The 25,014-nt window shown below is 42.5% G+C and overlaps 2 protein-coding genes across 2 annotated transcripts in view; one reads left to right on the top strand and one right to left on the bottom strand.

The window, feature by feature from the left end:
• The window catches only part of EXT1 (exostosin glycosyltransferase 1), a 291,664-nt gene that overhangs the window by 210,533 nt on the left and 56,117 nt on the right, over nucleotides 1-25,014 (top strand). The window lies entirely within an intron of this gene.
• Nucleotides 13,650-14,010, bottom strand: LOC132508342 (mitochondrial import inner membrane translocase subunit TIM14-like). The gene has a single exon (XM_060128474.1). The coding sequence runs from the start codon at nucleotides 13,991-13,993 to the stop codon at nucleotides 13,727-13,729; it is 267 nt and encodes an 88-aa protein (XP_059984457.1). The 5' UTR covers nucleotides 13,994-14,010; the 3' UTR covers nucleotides 13,650-13,726.

Below are 25,014 nucleotides of genomic sequence, written 5' to 3'. Positions count from 1 at the left end.
AGTGTTACCTGGCAAAAAATTCCCATTAGATTTATCACTGCTTGATTTCTTAATAGTATATCTCATCGGAATAATGTTTGGGGAGGCTGCTTTATGCCAGGACAATACCAGGGAATCTCTGGAAGAAGACCTGTATTTTTTGCCTGCAGCAGCAGCTACAGTTTGGGAGAAGCACTGGGCAGGGTTTTGTGGTTTCCCTCTTTTTAGGGCTCCTCATCACTTCAACCACAAAATCACTGCCAACCTTCAGAAGGGGAAAGAAATATTGGCCAACCTACATTTTCTTTTCTTTTTTTAATGACAAGCAGTGACTTAGGTTTTTAGAGACCAGGCAGCTGAGTTGTGTTTGGAGTTCCCCAATATAGTCTTTGCAGAAATGTGGGTTGGTTTCTACGTTGCTACAAACCAATCCTCTGCATTAGGGTTGGCCTCTGTCCTGGAACCACAGAAGTGGTTTGCTCTACCGGTTGACTCATCCTGCTTAACTTCCGTATCACCATGAAGAACCAGCCTCTCTTACCAGCCCATGAAGCTATGAGAGAGTGAACGTTGAAATGAGTGGTAAAGACTGGCCAGCCTGCATTAAAACCCAAGTCATTCATTCATTCATTCATTCAACTAGTATTTATGGAATTCCCCAGATTAGCCAGGCATTGCTCCAGAAGCTATGGATACAGTAATGAACTAGACCCGCAGTTGCAAACTTTTTCTTTGAAGTGCAGATAGCAAATATTTTAGGCTTTGCCTTACTATTCCTATTACAGCTCTTCAACTATGCCTTTTTAAAAAAATTTATTTATTTTTGCACAGTAGTAGCCATAGCAGCATATAAATGACTATTAGCTACGTTCTAATGAAACTTGATTTATAAAATCAGGTAACATGTGACCCATAGTTCACCACCCCTAAACTAGACCATAATATTCTTGCCCTTGTTGGGTGTACGTTCTAGTAATCTGCATTTAATTTCTACTAGGTAGTTACATTTTATGCGGAAGATGTGTTCCTAAAGGCCTCACCTAATTCAAAACAAAAAATTCAAAACTTGAAAGCTTAGGTTCATTAGGTAAAAGACTCCTAAAGAGGTTAAGATGTCAATATAACCAGCAAACAACAAGACTCATCATGTCTTATTTTAAAATATTTTTTAAAAAACACATTTTTTTACTAGTTCATTATTAATAATGGTTAGTAACTATGGAATATAATTCCTAGATATTAAACATCCACAAGAAAACTAAATCATCTGTAGCTTTTGATGAACTGACCATTCCTTTAATGCTATGAAGACAAGATGGAAATTTGTCACCAACTTCAGAAATCTAAAGTTTGGGAGATCACCCCATCCCATCACGTCAAAACTACTGCAGGCTCCCTAAATAGCTTAAAGAAACAAGTCGTTTAGAAATCTGGTGAATGCAGAAGGTTGTTCACTGAGTATGCTGTCTTTGGTGAATTGGCCATTCACTGACTTGGTAGCTCGGCATGTTGACTTTTGGCAAAGGAACCTAGAACAGGTGAGCATGGTTCTAGGTACAAGCTGTGACTCAAAATGCTCTTTGGATGGATGGCTGCATGCATTATGAATACATGCATGGTCAGACTTGCTCGTAGAATAGTATTAATTGTTTAAGTTAGAGAACTTCTCAGATTCCTGCATAGCAAGGGGATTTCATTCATGATTCTCTATAGAGAATGTTGCTTTTGGAGTTCTAAAGCTGATTCAGTTCTAGGCCTACTTACAAGTTTCCCCCTAACATTCTATTTATAAATTGACATTTATAAAGTTTCAAACACATAGAAAAGTTGGAAGAATTGTCCAATGAACACCTATATGGCTTATGAATTTTTAATAAGTGATAGGCTCTCTGTTTACAAAGTAAGTAAAAGGATATCAGCTCAAATCTTATTTAGGACCACGTCTTTTCAGGAGTGACCAGAGACTGAAATGAACCATTTCTAGTTCTGTTTTGTGTTTCTTAGGAAAAACCATGAAATATCCTGTAGCTCTAGGTTGTACATTGCTCTTGAACTTGCTCGTTCTCACTTTCAAAGAGTTTTTTTTTTTTTTTAAATACAACCTTAGATTTCTTTAGTGTCATAGACTCACCATTGCCAAGCCTTACAGGAATTGAAATCAGCATCAAAAATTTTAATGCTGAGTATGAACCAGTGTGGCTGAATACCGAATACTGAAGTTTATTTCTTGTGTTGCTAAGAAACTGGAAGGCCCAGGATGCCCTTTTGAATTGCTAAGCTATGTCTTTCCAGTGTTAGAATTCCATTTAATTGCTGCAGAATGAAAATCCAAGAGGTCTGTGTTACCCCAGCCCTGTCTCCTTCCACATGTCAGTGTAAAGTATCACATGGGTCTCAGGAAGAATTTACTAGCTGCAGAGTAAAATGCCGTCTTCCACGCTGTAATTTCTCGAGTTCCTTTTCCTTCATGTGGAAAGGAATGATTGAGGGGGAAAAGACATTGTTTGACATCTAACCAAAGAAGGAAAAATTAGTCTCCTCTAACTTCTCCAGGGTCTGTTTTTGTTTCATTCTACAATCTGTGTGCCTCTGGTCTGGTGAGGAATTATGATGTGAAAGGGAGTTATTTCCTTTTAGAAGATTTGGTCACCATTTCGTAGTAATCACACGTTTGGGGAAATTGAAGGGCTGCAAATATTTTCTACGTCCTTCTGAGTCATCAGCTACACTAATGAATGCTACAACCAACCCATCACTGATTGTTTTGTTAGCCACTCCTGCCTGTGCGATAATAATATATTCTTGCCCTGTTGACCTCTAGCTGTATTACCTGTTTTGGCCAATGAAATGTGAGCTCAAGTCACCTGTGCCACTTATGAGGAAAAGCTTTAAGAGCCATTGAGTGATTCCACCGTTGTCATTGTTCCTTCTGACCTGAAGGCAGTAATGGCATCCTAGAGGCAAGCTGCCTGGGTCGCCTAGTGAAGAGCTGACGGCCCATGGCCATGTTGTTGAAAGCCATTGATCTAGGTGCTGGGGTCGTTTGTTACTGCAGCATAGCTTAGCCAAGCTGACTAGTATCCCACACTTACCATACTCTAGTGCCGGTTCATACTTCTCTGGTTCTAAAATGGATTCACTGAAAGATTGTAAACCTTCACTTGTGTGACTGTGAGAGGAATGGAGAGCTCTGGACCAATCACCTTCAGAACGATGGATTTTTCTGTCTACAGTTATCAGTGTTTTCAAAATCCTCTTTCTCCTTCCCTGATTCTCCTCAAATTTGCCCTTTGAGAGTCTTTAAACTGAATCACAAGCAGCTTATCCATCATTAATTAGAATAAAGCCTCCTTGCGGGCCAGAGTTTGTTTTCAGTGGTGTATCTCAAGTGCCTGGCACACAGTAGATGCTTACCGAATATTTGGTGAATGAATGAACAATAATGATTTCTTTCCAGTGGGTTTCTCTTTTGATTTTTTTAGTGAAGCATGTAGTCAGGATAATCACATTCCTGAACTATGTTTCTGTGCCTCTAATAGAAAATCAGATTCTGGTTAATAGGTTGAATATTTCTCTTAGTAAATTAACTGATACCACAAGATTAAATCACCAGGGGTCATGACCCCACTTTATTATAACCAAGGTGTCATCAATTACTTGAAATACTACCTTTGCCTCCTTTGGGCGGAAAAGTTAACTTGTAGTTTAAATGAAAAAGTTGGTTATGAACTAGTAGCTTCCCAAAATAGGAGATTCTGCTTGACTTCAGTATTCCAATAACTGAACTGGACCAGAAATGAAACACATCACCATGTTGTATTCACGGCCTCTCTGAGCCCTGTCCCGATTTCAGGGTGAGGGTGTTTCCGCACACTTGGCACATTCACTCATTTCCTCTGCTCTGTCGTTGTCAGGCTGGATTTAGGTAGCATTACTGTAGAATTGCCCACTGAGAAATTTCAACACGAAAAGGTTTTCTGATCTCTTTAAAATAAAACGGTTAAAAATAGACCTTGTGGGAACAGTTTTCCACTTCAAGAACAGAATCCTGCAAAAATGTTTTAATGCAGATTGGGGACCTAATTATTTTTTCTCACCTCAGCTTAGCCGTAGTTGCGCTATAGTGAGAACAAGTCTTGGTTTTTTAGAATGTGGCGGGTGAGCCCTCCACATCCTGCAGACGTTCTGTGTCGACTTGGCCACGGCCTGCTTCTCCTCCCCTCCCCTCCCATCCCCCCCGTGGGGCTTTGTTTGGGACAGTGGGTCCAACTTCGCCCCTCTACATCTAGTTCCTCATTAATTCACTGACCTTCCCCTAGGAGGCCAGGAAGGTCTAGCTGGTTGAGCTACACTGGCCTCTGGTGATTGCAAACAGTGAAGTCTGCTCTGAGCAAAGGGGAAGTGACTAAAAGGAGAACAAACCACAGAAGAGGCTCTGTAATTAAGATCCAGGGTCTTCTATTCACTGGGTCATTAGGGCTGGTTAAACCCAGCCTCTGTGACGTGCCCAGGGCCTTGGTTAGTTTGTGGCACACGCAGAGCGTCTATATATAGCAAAGTAGACTACTGACTGCCGTGTAGTTTTCTTATTTCAATGTTATCCTCTTTCCCACAGCCTAGGAGCTCCCTTCTCTGTGAATGTTTGCTTGTGACATTCCTTCACAGTTTTTGTTGCTATTCTTTACTGCTATAGATCTGATACCTTAGAACAGTGCCTGGGACTTAATACATGCTCAATAAATAGTTGTTGAATGAAGAATGAATGACAGACTGATAAGAGCATCTCCAGTATACCTGGTGACCAGTAATTGTTTAATTTTGTGGCAGAGTTTAGTATTTTACTGCCTATTGGGTTCTATATCAGGGAAAAAGACCCAGAGAGAAAGTTCCAAATGTTAAAATCTTTTTGCAATTTAACATGACCCACATTCATCATTATTATTTTCATTATTATTATTTAACCCATGCCCTCACTTCTACTAGCAGATAGAAAATTCTCTTTAAGAAATTGCTACTGGACCAAACTTGAGTCTGCTCGCCTGTGCACAGTACAGGCAATCTACTGACACCGGGTTGTGGTGAAGGAAAATGCAGCCTTCATTCCAGGGCACCGAGCGAGGAGTCCAGGGCAGCTGGTGCTCAAAACACCTGAACTCCTTGATGGCTTTCAGGGAGGCATTTTTAAAGGCCAGGTGAGGGAGGGGTGGGGTCGAAGGGTGTGTGATCAGCTCGTGCACACTTCTCTGATTGGTTGATGGTGAGGTAACAGGGAGGTGTCACAGGGGTTAACATGATCAATCCTTAGGCTCCAGTAGGTCTGGGGGCTACCTGGTGGTCATCAAGCAGTTAACTTCTTCCATTTGGTGGTGAGTTTAGCATCTGTAAAACAGCTCAGTAAATGAGCATCAGATACTATTATCTAGGCCCTTCAGAGAGGAGCTAAAGCAGAGGATGGGGGGAAGGGTCTGTCCTGGGAAGGCCCCATAGGGTCCTGCTCGGTTACAAAATGGCAAACAATCTAAATTCTAGCAACAAGACAAGGAATGGAATGCATTTCTCAAAATTCCCATTGTGCCATCTGTGTAGGGCATTTTTAAAGAATCCATCCCTAGCCTAGGGGTCTAGGGTCTAGAATCTCTTAAAATGAATTTGAATGTTTCTGAGGTAAACTGCTCATTGCTTCTACCTGTTTCTGCTGCAAAGTTCTCACTTTTCTTGTGCTCTTTTTGCACTCTCCTTCCACATGCCTCCCTGCATGTGCATATTCTTCCTGCCTCTGTCCCAATAATCCTATCATTTTTTAAAGTTCAAGTGTCACTTCCGCCGGATACGGACATTCCCCCCCCGCCCCCCCCCCCCGCCCCCGCCACTGCCATGAATTAGATGCTTCTCCTTCAAAGCACCTGATGGGCCCTGAGCACATTTCCGGCATATAGTGCTTAATCACCCTTTATTGTTACCGTCTGATTAACAGGTAGATGGTCGGACTCTTAACTCCTCTAGGACAAGGCAGGAATATCATTCCTCTCTGTTGGTGGGCCGAGACGGCACAGTGCCTGGCACCAGTAGGTGCTCAGAATATTCACTGCATGAATTTAATTGTTTTTGTTCTAAAGAAAGCTTCAGGTAGGTGCTTACAGTCTTTGACATCTTTTACACAAGCCAGCTGCCCTTCTCACTGCCTGGGAGGTTTGACTTTAAGGCTGGTTCAACCTGCTGTAGCAGAGCCCATGCCCACTGCCCACTTCTGTGTGGGAAGAAAGGCCAGAGGGCATTTGTTGAGCAGGAATCCTGGAATCCCGGGTTCTGGAATCCCGTGTTTTCTCAATGTCCTATTACCTTCTTCCCTGTCCTTTTTTCTGCTCCCTTCAACTCCTCTCCCCTAAAGGCAGGACTTGGCAACTGACTGTTTTGCTCACTTAAGCATCATGGAAATGTAGCAAATAAAAGGATGACCCTGGCAAGTTACTAGAACACAGTTGGAGCATTGCCTAAAACAGTTATGCATGTGGAATTAGCCATCAGGGCTCTGAAATCACAGCTGTTGCTTGAGAAGCGAGAGGCTGGAGGGGCCAGATACTGAGGCTTCTTCCTCCTCTGTTCCCTACCCCTAGCTAAACATCCGAGGCAGCTGATTCTTTCCAGCCTTAATAGCAAAGCATAGGGAAGAGTACAGCTATTCCTATTGACAGTGTCTTCAGATGTCTCATGCCTAAGAAACCTGACCAACATCTTAACAGTCTTTTTTCCACAAAGCTGCAGCTTAAAAATCTTTCCCTCTAGTAGCTTCTATATGTAGGAAAGAGAACAGCTGGCTGACCTTGCTGTCAGATCTGTACTGGACCATTGGAAAGAAGGAATTCAGGAAATAAAGCAATGTTGAAAACTGGGTAAAGTAAATTTTGATATGCAGTCACCTGAATCTGTGATGTGACACTCAGGACCGATGGAGAAGGAATGTATTGATATTTATTAGTTTCTGTGATCGTCAGTATTGGAACCCATTTGGATGAGAGACCTTTTTTTTTCTGTTCCATTATTGTTTATTTCAGGATATTGCATATAGGTCCCTCTGCTATACAATAGGACCTTGTTGTTTGCCCATTCTATATATAGTAGTTTGCATCTACTAATCCCAAACTCCCAGTCCAGCCCTCCTCCTTGGCAACCACAAGCCTGTTTTCTATGTCTGTGAGTCTGTTTCTGTTTCATAGATAGGTTCTTTTTTTTTTTTTTTTGAGGAACCCCCATACTGTTCTCCATACTGGCTGCACCAATAAACATTCCCACGAAGAGTGCACAAATTTTCCCTTTTCTCCACATCCTTGATAGATAAGTTCTTTAAGTCATATTTTAGATTCTACATAAAAGCGGTATCATATGATATTTCTATTTGTATTATTAGTAAGTCTGTCTGACTTACTTCACTCAGTATGACAATCTCTAGGTCCATCCATGTTGTTGCAAATGGCATTATTTCATTCTTTTTTATGGCTGAGTCATATTCCGTTTTATATGTGTGCCACATCTTCTTTATCCATTCTTCTGTCAATGGACATTTAGGTTGTTTTCATGTTCTGGCTATTGTAAATAGTGCTGCTGTGAACATTGAGGTCCATGTATCTTTTCAAATTGTAGTTTTCTCCGGGTATATGCCCAGGAGTGGGATTGCTGGATCATATGGTAGCTCTATTTTTAGTTTTTTGAGGAACCTTCATACTGTTTTCCATAGTGGCTCCACCAATTTACATTTCCACCAACAGTGTAGGAGGGTCCCCTTTTTGGGATGAGAGACTTTTTTGAAGTTCATGTTGTCAGTGAAGAACTGCTTACATTTTTATGGACACATGAGTAAGAAAGTTAGCAGATCAGTTGGTGGGACTATATGAGAGCTCATTTAGCTAACTGCCCAGGATAATTGGGGAATAAGGATAGGGTTCTCCTTTTAAGGCTGTAGTGGAAACAGCATTGAAAAATGAAATTGTCAAACAAACTCGACAGTATATATCCATTCACATCATGCTTATTCAATAATCTATCAAAACCATTTTGTACCTCTCTGCTCATTTCTTATTTAAAAGAAGTAATTATTTAAAATTTAGGAATTTCTCACAAGCTGGACTGACTCATTATATCCAAATTTACTCACCTACTGACTTACACTTAAATTAATGCTGAGGTTGAGGTTGACAAGGGTGAAGAGGATTAAGGTGTCTCAAGCAAAGGAGATACCTGAGAAATTCTCCCAGGCCACTTGTAACCTTCTATGTGCCATGCTACCTGTCTTTCAGGGTGAAGGAAGATAGTCTAGGTGTGTTAAGTTTTGGTGGCATGCTAAACAAAGAAACAAACCAAATATGCAAACCAGAAATACCAAATGAATCTCTTTTGAATATTGATGAGCTGTTCTCTGTATGAGTGTCAAGAATCACTCTGATCCTATTGGCACATCTGTAAATATACCGTTAGTTTTCTCCTTACAAGTGAGAGAGAGAGAAGAGAGATCAGTATTGGTCCTAACTGTGCTTGCTATTTTTTCCAGTTCCTGAACTCCCAATTTTAGTGGAAATTATAGTTTTCCCTTCAAAAAGAGTTTTGCATTCACAGATCACTCTTGTAGGGAACTGTTTTGAACTCACCAACTGAAGTGTCTCTTCTAAGAACTCTGAAGCCCTCCCTCTAACTTCTCCCTAATTCTTGTAGAAAATTCAGAATCTATTATATAAAATTCCATCTTGGCTTCCTGATCCCTAAACTGGACATACATTTCCTTTTAGTTTTTCTCTCTTTGCCCATTATTTGATTTGCAGGTGTTTAGAGATCTTAGAAATTGCGTGCATAGAAGAATTTCTAGTATATAAATTAGATACCAGACTGCGTCGCATGATATTGCCACTTCTTTCATTTCCTTACTGCTAGTATTAAAAATAATTATCTTTTGAATCAAATCCCAATAACAACAACAACAAACCCACCCAGCTTTTCTTTTAATGCTGCGCAATTAGCAGCTATCCAAACATCTCATGGTAAACATATTAAAATCCACACTCCATATTTTTGGGTAACAATATGTGCATCGAGATACTCTTCATTTTGTAAATTAGGTAATCCTGGTAACATTTGATAGTGTTATTCTCAATTCTTATCTGTAGCTATACAGTCATTGAGCTGAATAAAATGTCACAAGGTAGCAATTAAGAACATCTTTTTTTTTTTTTTTTTTAATCCACAAGTTCAGTAAATTACAAGTTGATTGTCTGAGTAAACCATGTTACCTGCTGTGGCTGCTTTGCTAGAGAATAGAGTTCTGCATGCAAATTACCAACAGTTAGTAATTCCCAGTATGACGGAGGGTATTTTTCTTATAACTTAAACGTCCCTTCACCCACCCCAGGAAAACAGATTAAGATAAACACGTTATCCATATTATCCTCTTTCTCCAATTTCTCAGCCCCAGGCAACCATGCCCACCCTAGCCTTACCCCAGTGGAGACTGTGGAAGGACACCCCTCTGGCCTCACAATTGCATTTAGCAATGCTTCACCAAAGTGTCCACAAACTAATCAGGATGGAGGAAATGCCAACTCATTTTCTCATTAGGGGATAGAAATTTGTGTGGACCAGACAGAGTATGCATAGTCATTCTTGCATTGGGGTAACCTGTGGTATTTCAGGGAGGTCCTGCTCTTGTGTACTGCATATGGTTCACTGTCAGATAATTTAACACCCAAGAAAATCTCCCTTGAATAAATTAGAATATATTTGCAAATTAATTGGTTAATTAGATTTTAGACATCTCTGAGGGACTGATCCAAAACAGGTTTGTGCAAAAGCCCCACACAGATCTGAGGATGAGGGCTTCTTCCTGAGCTTTCTGAAGGAAAGTCCTGTCACTTGATCCTGTCCTATCCAGAGTATTCCAACATATGCATTTACACAGAAAGCAGTAGTACTACATTCTTGCCTTGGAGTTAATTGTGATAGGGGCGTACTCAGAAGTGGTCGTCTGTTCAAATAACTGTACTATAAAATAAAGCACTATTGGCATTGATGCTTTCTTGATTATGTCAGGAAACCATATGGGGATCCAGTTACAACTAAAGGAGGACAAATTAGGGAATACTTCTAAATACTTCTGTAAGACACGGGCAGTGCCTGTGAAAACACCATAAAAAAGCCAGAGCTTGAGCTCAAGCCTTGGAATTCAAAAGCAGCCGATATTTGTCCTCTTCCCTTTTTTTCCCTCCGTTGCTTTACCCTTTGTAGAATGGAAACTCAGTGGGCATTCCCGTTAATACTGCACGTAATACTAACGTGACGTTTCTAATTGGACCATTGGAGTAGATTCCATTTTGTTCCTCTGTTCATTTTTTTAATGAAGCTTTTATGGGACCCACTGGGTCCTAAGATGGATGCTTTTTCTCTTCACAAAAGAGAATGACACTGTCCCTGCTTTCTGTGATCTCTTGCTGCTTTGTGGAACGGTGAATTTGGTTTGTGTATTTCCTAGCACTTGCAGTGGGAAGAGGCAGCCCACCCTGGAGCAACTTGCAGGACAGGAGAATAAATGTCGTTAAAGGTTGGTTGTGGGTGAGCCATGTGTTCATAGTTACATGAACTCATTGTCGGCAGGAGGCACTCTCTGGGAGCCGGTGTCGACCATTGGGCAAGGTGTTAGAATTTGGAAACAAATGGTGTATTCAGGATGGAAATATCAGTATTAGGTCTCTCCTCCCTCTTTCTGTTTGATGCCCGCTTGTTAGCATCGATTGTCAGCTCCCAGAGGACACCTTTGTGTCTCCTATACTTAGAAGAGTCCCTTGCAAAGAACAGACTGACAGCAAATGTTGAATGTGAGCAGATGCGCCAATGGAACAGTTCTCAGATGTTCAAATAAAAGAGCGACACCTGGAAAATCAGAGCGGAAGATTAGGGGTCCAAGATGGATTTTTTTTTTTTTTGGCCATGCCAAGCTGCTTGTGGGATCTTAGTTCCCCAACCAGGGATCGAACCCAGACCCATGGCAGTGAAAGCACCAAGTGTTAACCACTGAACTGCCAGGGAATTCCCCAAGATGGATTTTTTTTTCGGTATGCGGGCCTCTCACTGTTGTGGTCTCTCCCGTTGCAGAGCACGGGCTCTGGACGCGCAGGCTCAGCGACCATGGCTCACGGGCCCAGCCGCTCCGTGGCATGTGGGATCTTCCTGGACCGGGGCACGAACCCGCGTCCCCTGCATCGGCAGGCGGACTCTCAGCCACTGCGCAACCAGGGGAGCCCCCAAGATGGATGTTTAATAAGACTGTTCGTGCCATTTTACCCTGGAATCTGACAGATATGTTGCATTATCACAACAAATTGCTTCACTTTTAGTTTTGCTTACATGTTAAGAAAAGTGAACCATCACAGAAATAACTTATGAATAGTTGGGTCATCTTTAAACCAAGTTTTTTCATGTCCTAAACCTGTTGTTTTTTTTTTAAAAGACAAAGTCTTAAAAGTACAGAAATGATAAGAAATGATATTCTTATTCGAAATTAGTACTGTTTCAAGCTTGGGGGTCCATTGCTTCTTGTAATAGGGGTAGCAGTATCACTTGATAGTATTTCCTTGCTTTATATCCCATGGTAAATGGGTTTTTTCCTAAATCTTAAAAAATTAGTTCATAATCTAAAGGATTATTATATTTGATTTGATTTTCTCAGAACAACATTATTAAAAGCACTATTTGGGCTTCCCTGGTGGCGCAGTGGTTGAGAGTCCGCCTGCCGATGCAGGGGACACAGGTTCGTGCCCCGGTCCGGGAAGATCCCACATGCCGCGTAGCGGCTGGGCTCGTGAGCCATGGCCGCTGAGCCTGCGCGTCCGGAGCCTGTGCTCTGCAATGGGAGAGGCCACAGCGGTGAGAGGCCCACGTACCGCAAAAAAAAAAAAAAAAAGCACTATTCACCTACCATAACCTTATTTCAAGGAGAAAAAAAAAATATATGTATATATATACATGTATTTTTAGTGTGAGGGAAAATGAATCTTTATGGCAAAATAATTTAAACTCTACCTTCCTTTTCCAAACAGAATTCGTTAAAATGTAGTTTAATCAAATAGGATTATTTTTAAATCAGAAACCTATATACGGGTATTAATGTTCAACACTGAGGTAGAGATACCAAAAAATGAAATGTTATTTTGAAAATGGACTTTGTTCTTGCTAAGCTGCCCTTCAGTAAGAGCCAATATTTCCATTAAAAAAAAAAAGAAATCTACTAAGTTTGTTTTATTTTAGTTTCCAGGCATGGTTTACGAGTGGGAGGTATATGTTTTGAAGGATTTCAAAAGTTTCTGGGAATTGACTCCATCAAACATTTGAGACCAGAATATCCCCATATACATCCTCTACTCCAGGACCTGAACCGCCCTTCAGCCAGCCCTGACTTGGAGGTGAGCTTATAGCTCATCCTTCCAATCCTCTGAGTTGAAGAGACAAACTGCTGTTTATGGGCAAGACCCAGCTTCTTCACCTATTCGCATTTCTATACAAACACTGTGGATTGGCAGACCGCGTTCCTTTCCTCAAGTTCTTCCCCATTCTGGGTGTGGAAGCAGGCACAGATGGGTTAACCAGGGTTCACGGAGCAGACGGAAGGATCTGGGCCTGGAGGGAAGCCTTACCCACTGGAGTGGGGTAGACGCTGGGCGGGAGACTGCGAGTGCTGGCAAGAAGTCCAGCCCGCCAGGCAGAACTCACGCAGCAGGGAACACAGACTTGTGCAAAAAGTGAGCTTTTTTGGCAGGTACTTGGCACTGGGGAGGTCTTGAGGGCCCCAGGGCAGGTGCAGGTGCGTGGAGCACACCTGTCGGCAGAGCTTTAATGCCGTCTGACCCCGGTATCAGGCCCTGCTTCTTGGGCTAGGATTTTGGCAGGACTCTAGAATTTGCCCTGAAACATGTTTTTATTGTAACGTACCACTTGGTAGTGAGGATGTGTGGAAGGCGATAGATAGTTTTTTTGTTGTTGTTTTTTTTTTGATAGATAGTTTTTAACTGCCTACGTCGCATAGACTATCACATTGATCAAAAGAACGTGGCCAGAGGAAGCAGCCATATTGGCTTAAGTGGTTCCCAGGCCTTAGGTAAAAAAACTGTGGCCTGGGGAATGTGCTGATGTGTTACACTTTTTTTTTTTATCATACTGTTATAGTTTTTAATGTATGGAATCTGAAACAGTTCAGATTTATCACTGACAAAGTGATAAATACATACCTAGATCAATTTCTTAGGTAAGTTGTGGCTAAATTCACTTTTAAGTTCAAGGTTCTAAGTAGCTGGGGGCATCCTCTGTACCTTAAACAGCCTTCTGTCCTAATGAGATGAGCCCCTACTATAACAGCCTGTGCTAATTCCATCATATTTATCACACTGTATTTTAACTGTCAGTTAATCAGTCTCCCATCAGATTGGGGATTCCTTCAGGAAGAGACTATCTTGTTCACTTTGTCTTGAAATAGGTACCAAATTATTTGACAAATGAGTAATAAACAACACTTCAAATGGCACGCATTTATCCATAATTATTGAGTATTAACCTACAAATATTCTATAATGCGATTTTAAATCCTCAAATTTATACCTAGGCTTTGATTTAGCTTATGCTAATTTTTAAAATGTGTAGCTTTGAGGCATTTTATTATAAAAAGCTGGTATTCATATACATCAATGAGTAAGAACTTAAAATTCATCATATATTTACTTCATTTTTTAGCTTGACCTTCTAGTAAATCTTTATCTTCATTGATTTTGGCTGCTATATAAGGAGATCCTCCCTTGTCTGGGTGATTTAAAAGCATAATTCGTCGATGAGCATCTCTTATTTTTCCCTTATCGGCAGTAGGGCTTACACCTAGTATTAATGCTGCTTCCCGTTTTGTCATTTTGGGTTCAAACCCACCTCTGTAATAGCCACCACTGAAGGCAGATTTTGGTAGACTTCGAAAAACTTGTTTTACTTGAGGCTTCATAATGCTTCATGGCTTGCAAAGCGTAATGACCTGCAAATCCTGCAGCAGCAATGGTCAGTCCAGCTGCTGCCGCTGTACTGGTTCCCGCTACCATGGGAGCTACCGTGATTCCCACTGGGCTCCTCTGCTTCCGCTGGTGGCTTACACTTACATCACATGCTGCCTTGAGGCTGCAAGTGGGGATCAGTCCCATCCACGCCAAAGGGAGTGGGTAGCTCCCCAGAGGGGAAATGGATGCAACAATTACCCAGTGTTGGAACCCAGAGATGCCACGTATGTTGGGGCTGAAATCCACCTTGGGCTCTTTTCCATGAGGCTGTTCACTGTAGTCTAGGGCCCCATTTGCCTGGAGAAGAGTGTGGGCAGAGATGCTATTGGCTAGTGATAGTCCTTGGAGCCAGGTACCTCCGCCGGGAAGATAAAGTATGGACTTGGTGTCTGGAACAAGGGAAAAGTCCAGTTATAAGCAGTTGAGACAAATAATTAAAAGGGCGAATGGTATCAGTCATGTGCTGAATCCCTGAATCTTGAATCCAAGCTTCTCAGGCCTTCTCTCTAAGAGGTAGACTGGTTCTAGAACCTCAGGTGGAATTAAACTTGCAAAGTGGGTGGTCATGTGTTTCACCATGGGGCTTTGAAGACCACGAGTAGAGGGGACTGACAAATTTATATAGTAGAGCATGCAAATTGCTTATTACTGGGTTGGTTGGTTAATAGGTATGTTTATGTGCAGAAGAACATGCAGCCTCCCAATTAGCAAGAGGGCTTTTTAAAAAATAAAAGCTAGGAGAGGGAAAAAAAAAGAAAAACATGTGTTTAGGGAAAGTGGGTAGGTTTGAAGGAATGAGTCTCTCTGAAGATTGTTACAGGTAAAACTCCAAGTCTCCAATCCAGCCAGGGTGTTAGTGACTAGAAATCATTATCATATGACCATTTGCTGTTTGGTGGAGTGTTTGGAATGAGCTAGTTAATCCCATTCCAATTCATAATGGGCAGGTAGCCAATTCATACAAAACACCTTGACAATCCATACTAATTGGTTTGTCTTCATGGAGCCCCAAGTTGAATTGCCCATGGAGATGGACATTTCCCTCAACCCAGCACCCCCCCCATTTCAACTCTCCCTCCTCTCTCCTACCACCACCACCACCACCACCACACACACACACACACACACACACACACACACACACACACACACACACACACACACACACACACACACACACACACACACACACACACACACACACACACACACACGGCACTGGAATGATTTTTAAATAACATCATTTTGTCCACCCATTTTTCTGGGCTCTAAATTTCCCCAAGCTTTCTTTTTAAAAGGAGGAGTGGATTCGAGGTAAGGAAAGTAAACTGAATGCCCTTGGGACATTTTCAGGGTCATTTGTATTTTCAGAGTAGGCTTCATTGCCAAGGGTAGTAAGAAAAAAAGTTATCTGTGGACAGAACAAAAATGCAATTCATGTTTTGGAAGGCTAGGGAAACAAATTCCCAGACAAAGATTCATACAGCCTAGAAATAGTTTCAGAAAGATCTACCTACCGACCCACAAAAACTTCTACCAGCCCACAGAATCATTTCCAAGAATGGCTAATCATGTACTATTGAGAAATACCCCCCAAAAAGGATAAAAATACGGGTGTATGCAACTTTGATTGATAGCTGGGTTTTGAATAAATAATTACCCTTTACACCTGAAAGTTGGCTTTACCAAGCAAGCACTGACCACCTCTGGGCTCAGTTGATTTTCTGGGCATTTCTAAGGGGCAGTAAGATTGATAGCAGTCCCTCCATTTGGTCAGTGTTCTGTTCCGTCGGCTAGCTGGGCAAGCAGGGGCACCTGGTAGCAGTTATGTGAACCTCACCAGCTGTGTGACCTTGAGTAATCACTTAACGTTCCTGGGCCTCAGTTTTTTAATCAACCATCCTTACCCTAGGCTCTCTGCTAAATGAAAAGTATATTTTATATTTAAATAACATGTTTTTAGCTTTCAGTTTTAAATTACTTAACTTTTGGTGCATTTGGATTTTACATAAGGAAGGGAAACTTCCATGTAATGAAATCCCGTAATACCCCTTCCTTTATTAATGTGACATTGCCCATCCCCTCATCCCCCGCCACGGAAGGTAAATTAAAGCGTATAACCCAGTGTAAATATTTGTCAGCCCAAATGCATTTATAGACATTCAGTGTGTGCAGACACCTGGTTATTTACATGATTTATACCATTAGTGCGTCATTTCTAGATAGGATGAATTTCGAATACGTGTTCCTCGTAAGCCTTGCTGTGAGTTTTGACAGTCAGAAGTAAATAATGGTACCTTTAATTATCTCTGTCTGTAGAATGTGGTAGATAGGGAACAATGGGTATGAAATACTCATCCTCCTAGGGTGCAAGAGGGATGAAAAAAGTTTTCGTAAAGTACAAGACAGAAGGAAGTCATTTCTGAGTAAGCCCATTAGATGTTTTTCTTGCTAGATGTTTTTCTTGCTCCATAATCGCAAAGCCTAGACACCACTGCAAGGAAAATGATCTGATAGGCTTGTGTTTACCACTGCTTGAGGATAGAGGGAGATTTGATTTGAGCCTCTTGGCCTCCATGAAAAGTCACATAAATAGGAAGTGAAATTTACAAGGGATTCCGACAGACTCCACAAAGGTTTGCATGGGGTGGACCAGCCCATCTCAGGCACTCATGCTGGCTCTCAGATGTTCGTTTGGGCTTCCATCATGGTAATCCAGCTTCTATGCAAATGAATAATTAATGCTAGAGGCATGAAATCTGTAAAAGAAGCCCCAGCTTCTAGTCTTCTGAAAAGTCCTTGTCTCTGGAGAAGTGAGAGGAAAGTAGGGAATCTCTACAGACGGCCCTAAAGAAAACCTGCAAGGCTTGGCAACCCAGCACCGTCCTCTGGGCTTTCTCATCACCCATGTGCATCAATTACTAGATAACGTCAGGGATACTTTTAATTTGGGGAGAAAGCAAAGCATGTAACCTGTTCCTTGGACTGAGAAAGAATGGAATTAAAAAAAATTTTTTCCTGGTTTTTGCGGTAGGGCTGAAACATGTTCTTAAGGATTTTTTGGGTTTTTTTAAACATTTTGGTGGAACACATTTTTCAGCATTACTCTTCTCCCTTTTGAGAGGATGGGTAGGTATGGAATCATCTTGCTATGAGGCCAGTGTAGTAAAATTCTCTGCAACTGGTTGCCTATGGAAGAGGTTGGAATAAATTGTTACAGACCCAGGCTGACTGGCCGCAGAAACTTTTTCCGCAACACCTATGACAACTTCATTCGGAAGATCGTACCCAGGTAGTAAAGGCTGGCAGTGATTTATGCTGCCTCAGGTTACGACTCCTTCTCTGCATGCATGAAATACCGCCGGGTTCTACGGGGCTTCTTAAAGAACTCCGCTAGATCCACTTCTTTCATCCTTCTTCAGCCTGCCTTACTGACATGTCTGAAGTGTGATTTGAGGGTCTGCGGGAGGAAGAAGCCAGAATCCGGAGCCATCTGGAGCCTGGGCGAGTAAGCACTGGGTGAACATCTGTTTGAAACTTTGTGGAGATATCTAGCGCCGCTGATTTACAGCCCTTTGGGGAGCCTGTGTACAGAACCCAGACTCGAGAGGAAGCTGGCATCTGGCAGGAGTCGGGGTACACAATTGTGCTGGATTATCAGGATATGATAAGTCTGTCTGGCCTTATATTCATTGCCAAATTGTAGATTTCTTATTGGGGCCATGTCAGTCCTCCCTGCCACCAAAACCAAAAAATCCCAAAAATACAAAAGGAAAAAAAAAGCCCAGTCTTATCATACTCATAGCAAAATATATGTAGTCATACAGAAATATCACAATAAAATGATGCTTCTGAGAATCATTAGAGTATAGAAGCTGAGAGTATGCACTTTGGAGTCAGGTGACTTGGGTTCCAGTCTAGGCTCTGGCACAGAAGTAGCTGTGTGACTGTGGGCAAGTCACTTAACCTCTCTGTGCTTCTGTTTCCTCATCTCTAAAGAGGGGATGTTAGTAATAGTGCTTACTTTTTAGGGTTATTTTGAGAAGTAGATGGAGTTTATATATGTAAGGGATTTAAAATAGCACCTGGAAAATGAAGCACTATATAATTGTGTGTGTGTGTGTGTGTGTGTGTGTGTGTGTGTGTGTGTGTGTAGTATATGAGTATGATCACAACCGGGACCACCCGCTGCCCTGTCAGAAAAATGCCTTTGGTTGTGTCATTTACCTTCCTTCCTCTACCACCACTTGCCCCTCCACCCCACTCCACCCCACCCAGACTGGCTTGGTTTCCCTTGTTCCTTGAGTGTGTCAGGAATGTTCCACATTGGAGCTCTGCACAAATGCATCCCCCTTCCAGAACTGTTCTTCCCACACCCCCTTTAGGAAGCTGCCTTGTCTTCAGCCCTCAGGCCATGTCCATATTGCTTCTTCAGAGAGGGCTTCCCTGACCACCCAACCCTGACTCAGTTTTGACCTCCTACCCGTAGTCACTCTAATGCTCCCTGTTCTTTAGCCCCCGTCAGGGTTTATAGCTACACATGACCATTTGCATTTCTTCAGGGTCTGCATCCCGCTGTAGATGATGAACTCCACGGAGCACATCTCATTTCTGAGTGAGTCACCATTGTAGACCCAGCAGCCTACCCAGTGCAGGGCCAGCACGATAGGCACTCAGTAAATATTGCTCCAGAATAAGTGACTGGCCGACTGATGAGCTTCTTTAGATTATATCCGAGGTGCTGTGGGCAGTGCATTTCTTCTGAGCTGGCCAACTCCAACTCCCTTCCCCCCGCCCCGCATCTCACTAGTCACTACCCCTTTTGTTTATATTGTAATAAAAGTGAAAGAGGAGTCAGGCAAATAATCAAAGGGGTCTTTTAGAGATGAGATAGGGCCTCCTTTTCCCTCTTTGGTATCATTTTGACCATCTGGTTGGGAGCTAAGGAGGAGGAACCGGGACCTATTCTTCCTGATCAGGGGAGTTGAGTGGGGACACTTGGCATGTGGACGTGCCCCATCTACTGGTTGAATCGGGTGGCTACATCCTTAATGGGTGGTGATGCCCTGTGCAGTGAACACTTGCCTCCAGTCTCTTTAAAAGCAGCTGAGACTGGGGTTTCCACCACACGTTATTATCCTGCTGGCAAGAGCATTAACGGTAAAGCATGGTTTGCTTGTGGAGCACACATTTTGCATCTCTAGTGTCTACATTTGCATCAGAATCACACACATTCTGTTGTGTGGGTTTTGCAAGTTTGAAGGGAAGGGTTTCACACTTGTGTCCAAAGGTTAAAATCTGTAGTTTAACATCAGTGTTCACTGTTTAGTTGTTCCTTGTGAATATTATATTGACCAGATTTGCAGCATGTAGAGAATACCTTCTCTGCGAGACAACTGGAGGAGGTGTGGGCACCGCACCCATTTTTCAGTCTGCCCTTAGGGATCGTGGGTTCTTAAGATAAAAGTTTCAGGGAGAAAATAGAATCTCCTTGTGGTCCTCTCTCTCTCTCTCTCTCTCTCTCTCTCTCTCTCTCACACACACACACACACACACACACACACAACTTGGGACTTACATTGCCTGTAAGGCTCAATAAGTAAATTGGGGAAGATGGAATTTGTCACTCTGCTTAAAGAAAAATAATTATTTTTAAATGACAAATGGTCCCTTTGTCAATAAACGATTTATGTCTTAGCTTCCATGCCTGGATACCTTGTGTGAATTATAAATTCACTTGTAAGTAGATTTAGCAAAGGGTGCCCAGCAGGTCCCTGGGCTGAGCGCTAAGTGGGTAGCACTTCTTTCATTCTGCTGCTTTTCCGCTGCTATTGTGTTGGGGATGCAGATGTCTGAACATAAATTCAGGTGGGTATAGCTGTAAGGTGCTGCTTTACAAGGATTCATCTAGCATCTCCATCCAAAAGAATCTCCCCTCACCACCCCCTCCAGATTTCAACATCAGAAGTAGCGAGAAGAAGATGAAACCATCTTAATTCGATTTAAATTTTAAGGTCAATCACTCTCAATAACAGGGTTTTTTTCTTTAAAAAAAATGAAGTAGCTGCTAATTTATTATTCCACAGAGTTTCCACTCAGCCTCCCAAGGGGAAGGTCTTGAACAGGTAGCTGGGTTTTTTTTTTTTTTTTTTTTGTGGTACGTGGGCCTCTCACCGTTGTGGCCTCTCCCATTGCGGGGCACAGGCTCCGGACGCGCAGGCTCAGTGGCCATGGCTCACGAGCCCAGCCCCTCCGCGGCATGTGGGATCCTCCCGGACCGGAGCACGAACCCGTGTCCCCTGAATTGGAAGGCGAACTCTCAACCACTGTGCCACCAGGGAAGCCCGGTAGCTGGGTTTTGTGCCTGTATGTTTGATTACTGAGTTATTTACAACTAGAGGATTTCCCAGTGACAAGTAAACTGGATGGACCTGCAGCTTAATTTGGCTTTTCTCCATTCAGGATGATTTCAGACAACTGAGCACATGTACCTAGCACCCTATCAGAACAGAAGTGAAAGGCAGACTATGAATGCATTAACTTATCTGGAATATAACAATCCGAAAAGTCTAGAAGTCAGCCATTCAAATGTCTGCATACATGTCAATTCCGTATGTTAAGGTCTAGTGGTACTTTATTTGAATTACCCATTGGAGTGAGCACCGAAAGGTCTTCAGTGCTCAATACTTTGAAAGATCTCATCTATGCCTCTTCTTAAGACATCAAGAGCTGCCACTACAAAATGCCAGTGAAGCCCGGCAGCTTCTCAGGTGCAGACAGACCATGTTTGGATTTTAATCGTCCTCCTCTGCTGGCTGTGTGGCTCTGGGCAAATTATTGGAACTCTTTCAGCTTCCGTGCTCAGTTGTGAAATGGGGATCATAGTATTAACCTCAGATTGTGACCCTGAGATGGTGAGACTGTATGTGAAGTACTTAGCACAGGGCTTAGCATACGAGTGTGCTAAAAACTGTGGCAGTTGTTATCACTATTGTTATTTCTACATGTGAAGGTACTATTTTATAAATATATTTTATGTTTTTTACTAAGAGCCTTTCCTTGGACTCTCACGTCAGCTTTCTTATTCTAGGAGAGACTATGATTTAAAGAATGGAAATGTGTTTTGTGATATTTAAATGTATATACATATATAGATTTCCTCCAACTTTTTCTTCTAATTTATTTTCTGAGGAATTAGCAGCCTTCAAGGTACAGGTGGCAGTGGTTTGCTCCTGTCTGGCCTCAATATACGATCTTCAGTTTGCTTTGTCGGAGGTTGTGGGCAAGCGCTGTAATCCCTAAATTAGCCTAAGAGGCAGATGGATGGAAACAGCGTCTTTGTTGGGTGAACCCAGTGGTGGCTTTTCTTTTGTTCCGGGCTCCAATCCAAACTAATGCCTTAATAACTGAAATTGCCTCGTTCGCCCCTCTCACCTTAAAAACTATTAAATTCAGCAGGAAGGACTCATCGTTGTGGCAGAGAGATGCCCTCTCAGGGTCTCTCCGGGCCAGTGGGTCCCGGGCCAGCACAGTGGTCGGCACCTGAGGACGGGCGTGAGCCAGAGCTCCTGGGTGCTCCTGAGCAGGTCGTCCCGACAGAAGCTCCAGCTTCCTTTCCTCTTGGGCCACTTCTACCGCATCCTAAGGCTGCCTCTTTCTGCAATTAAGTCATTTCATTCCTCTCTCTCAGGCTTTTCCTTCACCTTAGAGATGTTCAGTGTTAGGGCAAAACACAGGCATTCAAGCTGCTCATTGCGTTTAGGGGGTTGGGGAATTTGGCTTTTAATTACTGTGAAAATATGATCATTTAGGCAGTCAGCACCATCTCTACTGAGCCTGTAGGATGTTGAGACAACAGGAAAAAGGGCTCCTAAATAAGTCTAAAACAGGTGAGTTGGCAGGTCCTGGGGGTGGAGGGCAGAGCAGGTAAAATGAACTGGCATGATCCTGAGTATCTTTGCTTAGCTCTAAGCAAGGTGTCAAGCCCCTTCTGCCGCAGCTTTCCTACCTGGCACGTGGGTTAAGGTCTGCTGCAGTCAGCTACTGCTCGGCAGGTATGTGGAATCTGGGATGCTAATAATACGATCAACGTGCTCAACAGGAAGTGAGTATCTGTCCAGACATCCAGGCTTGAATACTCATTTTTTCCAGCCAGGAAGCAGCCCCAACCTGTGTTTTACGCACCATCCAATGGATTTCGTCTGTGTTGCACCTGTTGGAACAATTAGTTGTGCTGTGTGTACGTTGCTGGCTCAAAGGTATTTTCCGTTTCTTGATGGTCTTTGACAGTTTGTCATCAACACCGCTCGCAGTAATTCATCTCCACCCCGGTCCTGCGTGACAGATACTTATTATCCTTTAGGCCTCAGCTTAGTCCCCTTCTCCTGACTAGGTCAGATTCCTCTTTCATGTGCTCCCATAGGACGATTAGTCTCTCCCTGGAACACTCACCACAGCTGTTGATTTTATTATGGTTAATTATTTAATATCAGTCTCCCAAAAAAGACTGTCAATTCCATAAGGTAAAGAAACATCATCATCATCTTTATTAAAGTTATTATTCCTATCTTTGCTCACCAATGAATTCCCCACTCCTGACAGTAGCATGCCTGGTACTGATAGGTTCACAATAAGTATTATTGTTAGATGGGTGGCTGGCTGGCTGGATGAGTACACAGTGAATGAATGAAACGCCGGTGTCTCTGACAGGACTTCTCTCTTCCCTGTCCTATTCATGTGGCCTCAGGGACCCACACATGTAGTACAGGCTCCACTCAAGCTTCTAAGATAACTAAAAGGCATGATATAGTTCTTGGTGCCAAAGCCCCACAATGGACTGGGAAAGTGAAAATTATATAAATTCTTAGAAAGAGGGCTTAAGGTTTCTGTGTTCAAAAGTGGTCTTGTCTGGGATAAAATATAGCAAATGAACAGCAATTTTTTTTTTATGGCATGGAGGGCTACCAATTTCATCTTTCAATCTAGTTCCCTAAGTAAGTAAATAAGTAAGTACCTTCTTGCAGACCAGATATGTGTAGCATTGTATGTTCTTGCATTTTTCAGGGTATTTGCAAATATTTTATGAACAGCGATTTGTTTCTCACCTGTTCTACCTACTGCCTAGGACCTGGGAGTAATACTTTGAATGTGGGCTGACCACGGGAAGGTTATCCTTTCTGATTCTCAGCTGGATAAAAGATCCGGCTCAGAGATATACCAGGCATATCTCTGGTTAGAAGATGATAAATCAGTCCAGTAGATTCCATAGTGGTTCTCATGGTGCCCCTCAAGACGGAGCTCACTGGCTAGTCCCTGGGACATCTCCATGAAGCATTATAGAAAGGAGGCAGTGTGCATACTATAATATATAATAACTTGGGCCCTGCAGTCAGAATGCCTGAGTTCAAATCCCACCTGCCCACTAATTAAGTAAGTTTAGATAAATTAGGTATAATCTTCAATTTCCTCTTCTATAAAGTAGGAGACATAATGTTACCTACTTCACAGGGTTGTTGGAAGAGCAAATGGCCAAACAGACGTAAAGTGCTTTGCAGAATGTCGGGCGTGCAATAAGCCCAATAAATGTTAGCTGTAATTATTATCCCCATTTTTCTTGGTTGCAGGAGTTTCCACTGCAGTCCCAAGCCAGTCCCTATGAAGGCTTTTCCATCCTATCCCTTTCACACTATTCTGGGACCCACATTTTCCCCTGCCTTTTCTGCCAGCACGCCTTTGGCTTAGGTTTTTACTAGGAGGACCGAAGTACAGTGTCCAGGAATGGAACCAGTTATACTGCATCTTGCCTTATATTACCTTAACCTGTAAAGGCCAACTCAAATTGCCTGAAAATCCACGCTGTGCAGTGAGTGATCTGGGCGGTGCACACACTCCATACACAGGCATTAAATAAAGTAAATAATGCTGACTGTGTGTGTGCACCCAGCCAGCTTGCCCAGCTTTCTTAAATCATTCCGGCACACTTAATCTAATGGAACGTGTTATGACTTCAACAGCTTCTGAATAAAAGTTGGAGGAAAGAAAAATCTGAAACGTGGCACCAACTAAAATCCCCATACAGTTATTTAAGGCAGCTGAAGCACTTCCACGGAAACTGGGCTCTGTTGGAGAAATAGCCACTCCTCTTACAGAATGAAACCTCACTGTTTTTTTTTTTCTTTTTAAAAAATTTCCTTCTTTTATTTTTAGATTTTGGATGAGAATGGGACTCCACATCAATTTTTAGGCTATTTCTTCCTTGTTCTGCTTGCTCAGAACAGTCCTTCTTATCTTGCTTCTGCCCCTGGTGGTGTCATGTTGGGAGAGTTACTTGACTTCTCCTGGCTTTGCTTTCTTCATTTGGGTGTTTGTGCTGGCCGATCTTTGTGGTACCTTCCAGCTGTTAACATTCTTTTGATTTCATGATTTCTCTCCCTTATTATTACAGAAAGCACAAGTGTTGTGCCTTAAGCCTAAGATAGGAAAGTATTTATTGATCAAGGTGAAAATCCTCTACTTTCCACATTCCAGGGCTCTGAGTTTGGGCTCAGAGAGTTACAGTGGCTTTTAGGCAGTTTTTGTGTGAAGGGTGGTTTTGGATTTCTTTTCTGTTTTTCTGTAGACCTTATTTGGACGTCTGGCCATTTGATCTTGGTAGAGAATACTGTGTCTTGACACACACCAATGCCTTAACCCTTGGCATGTTTCGGAAGCCCACAGGCAGGGTCCTGAGGTTGCCTGGGTCACCATTAATGAACCAAACTGCCTGCCATGCTCCAGTGGTTGCCTTTTGGCACTTGGCAGGAAAATCCTTTTCGTGTTAGTTTCAAGGTTGTCAGATATCATTATCCCCAAGTATTAAAAATTTCAAAGAAAGGAGGCACTGTGTTTGATTTATAGAATAATTATCTAGCTTTAGGTCTGACTTGGCTTTGGCAATGGTTTTGCAAGCACTCGAAAATTAAATCCATTTTTT

This window comes from Lagenorhynchus albirostris, chromosome 17, assembly GCF_949774975.1.
Source record: "Lagenorhynchus albirostris chromosome 17, mLagAlb1.1, whole genome shotgun sequence".
Classification (NCBI taxonomy): Eukaryota; Metazoa; Chordata; class Mammalia; order Artiodactyla; family Delphinidae; genus Lagenorhynchus; species Lagenorhynchus albirostris.
This window is presented reverse-complemented; position numbering and strand designations above follow the sequence as displayed.

Coding starts and splice junctions, on each gene's coding strand:
- LOC132508342 (XM_060128474.1), bottom strand. CDS start 13,993: ATGAAGCCTCAAGTAAAACAAGTTTTTCGAAGTCTACCAAAATCTGCC.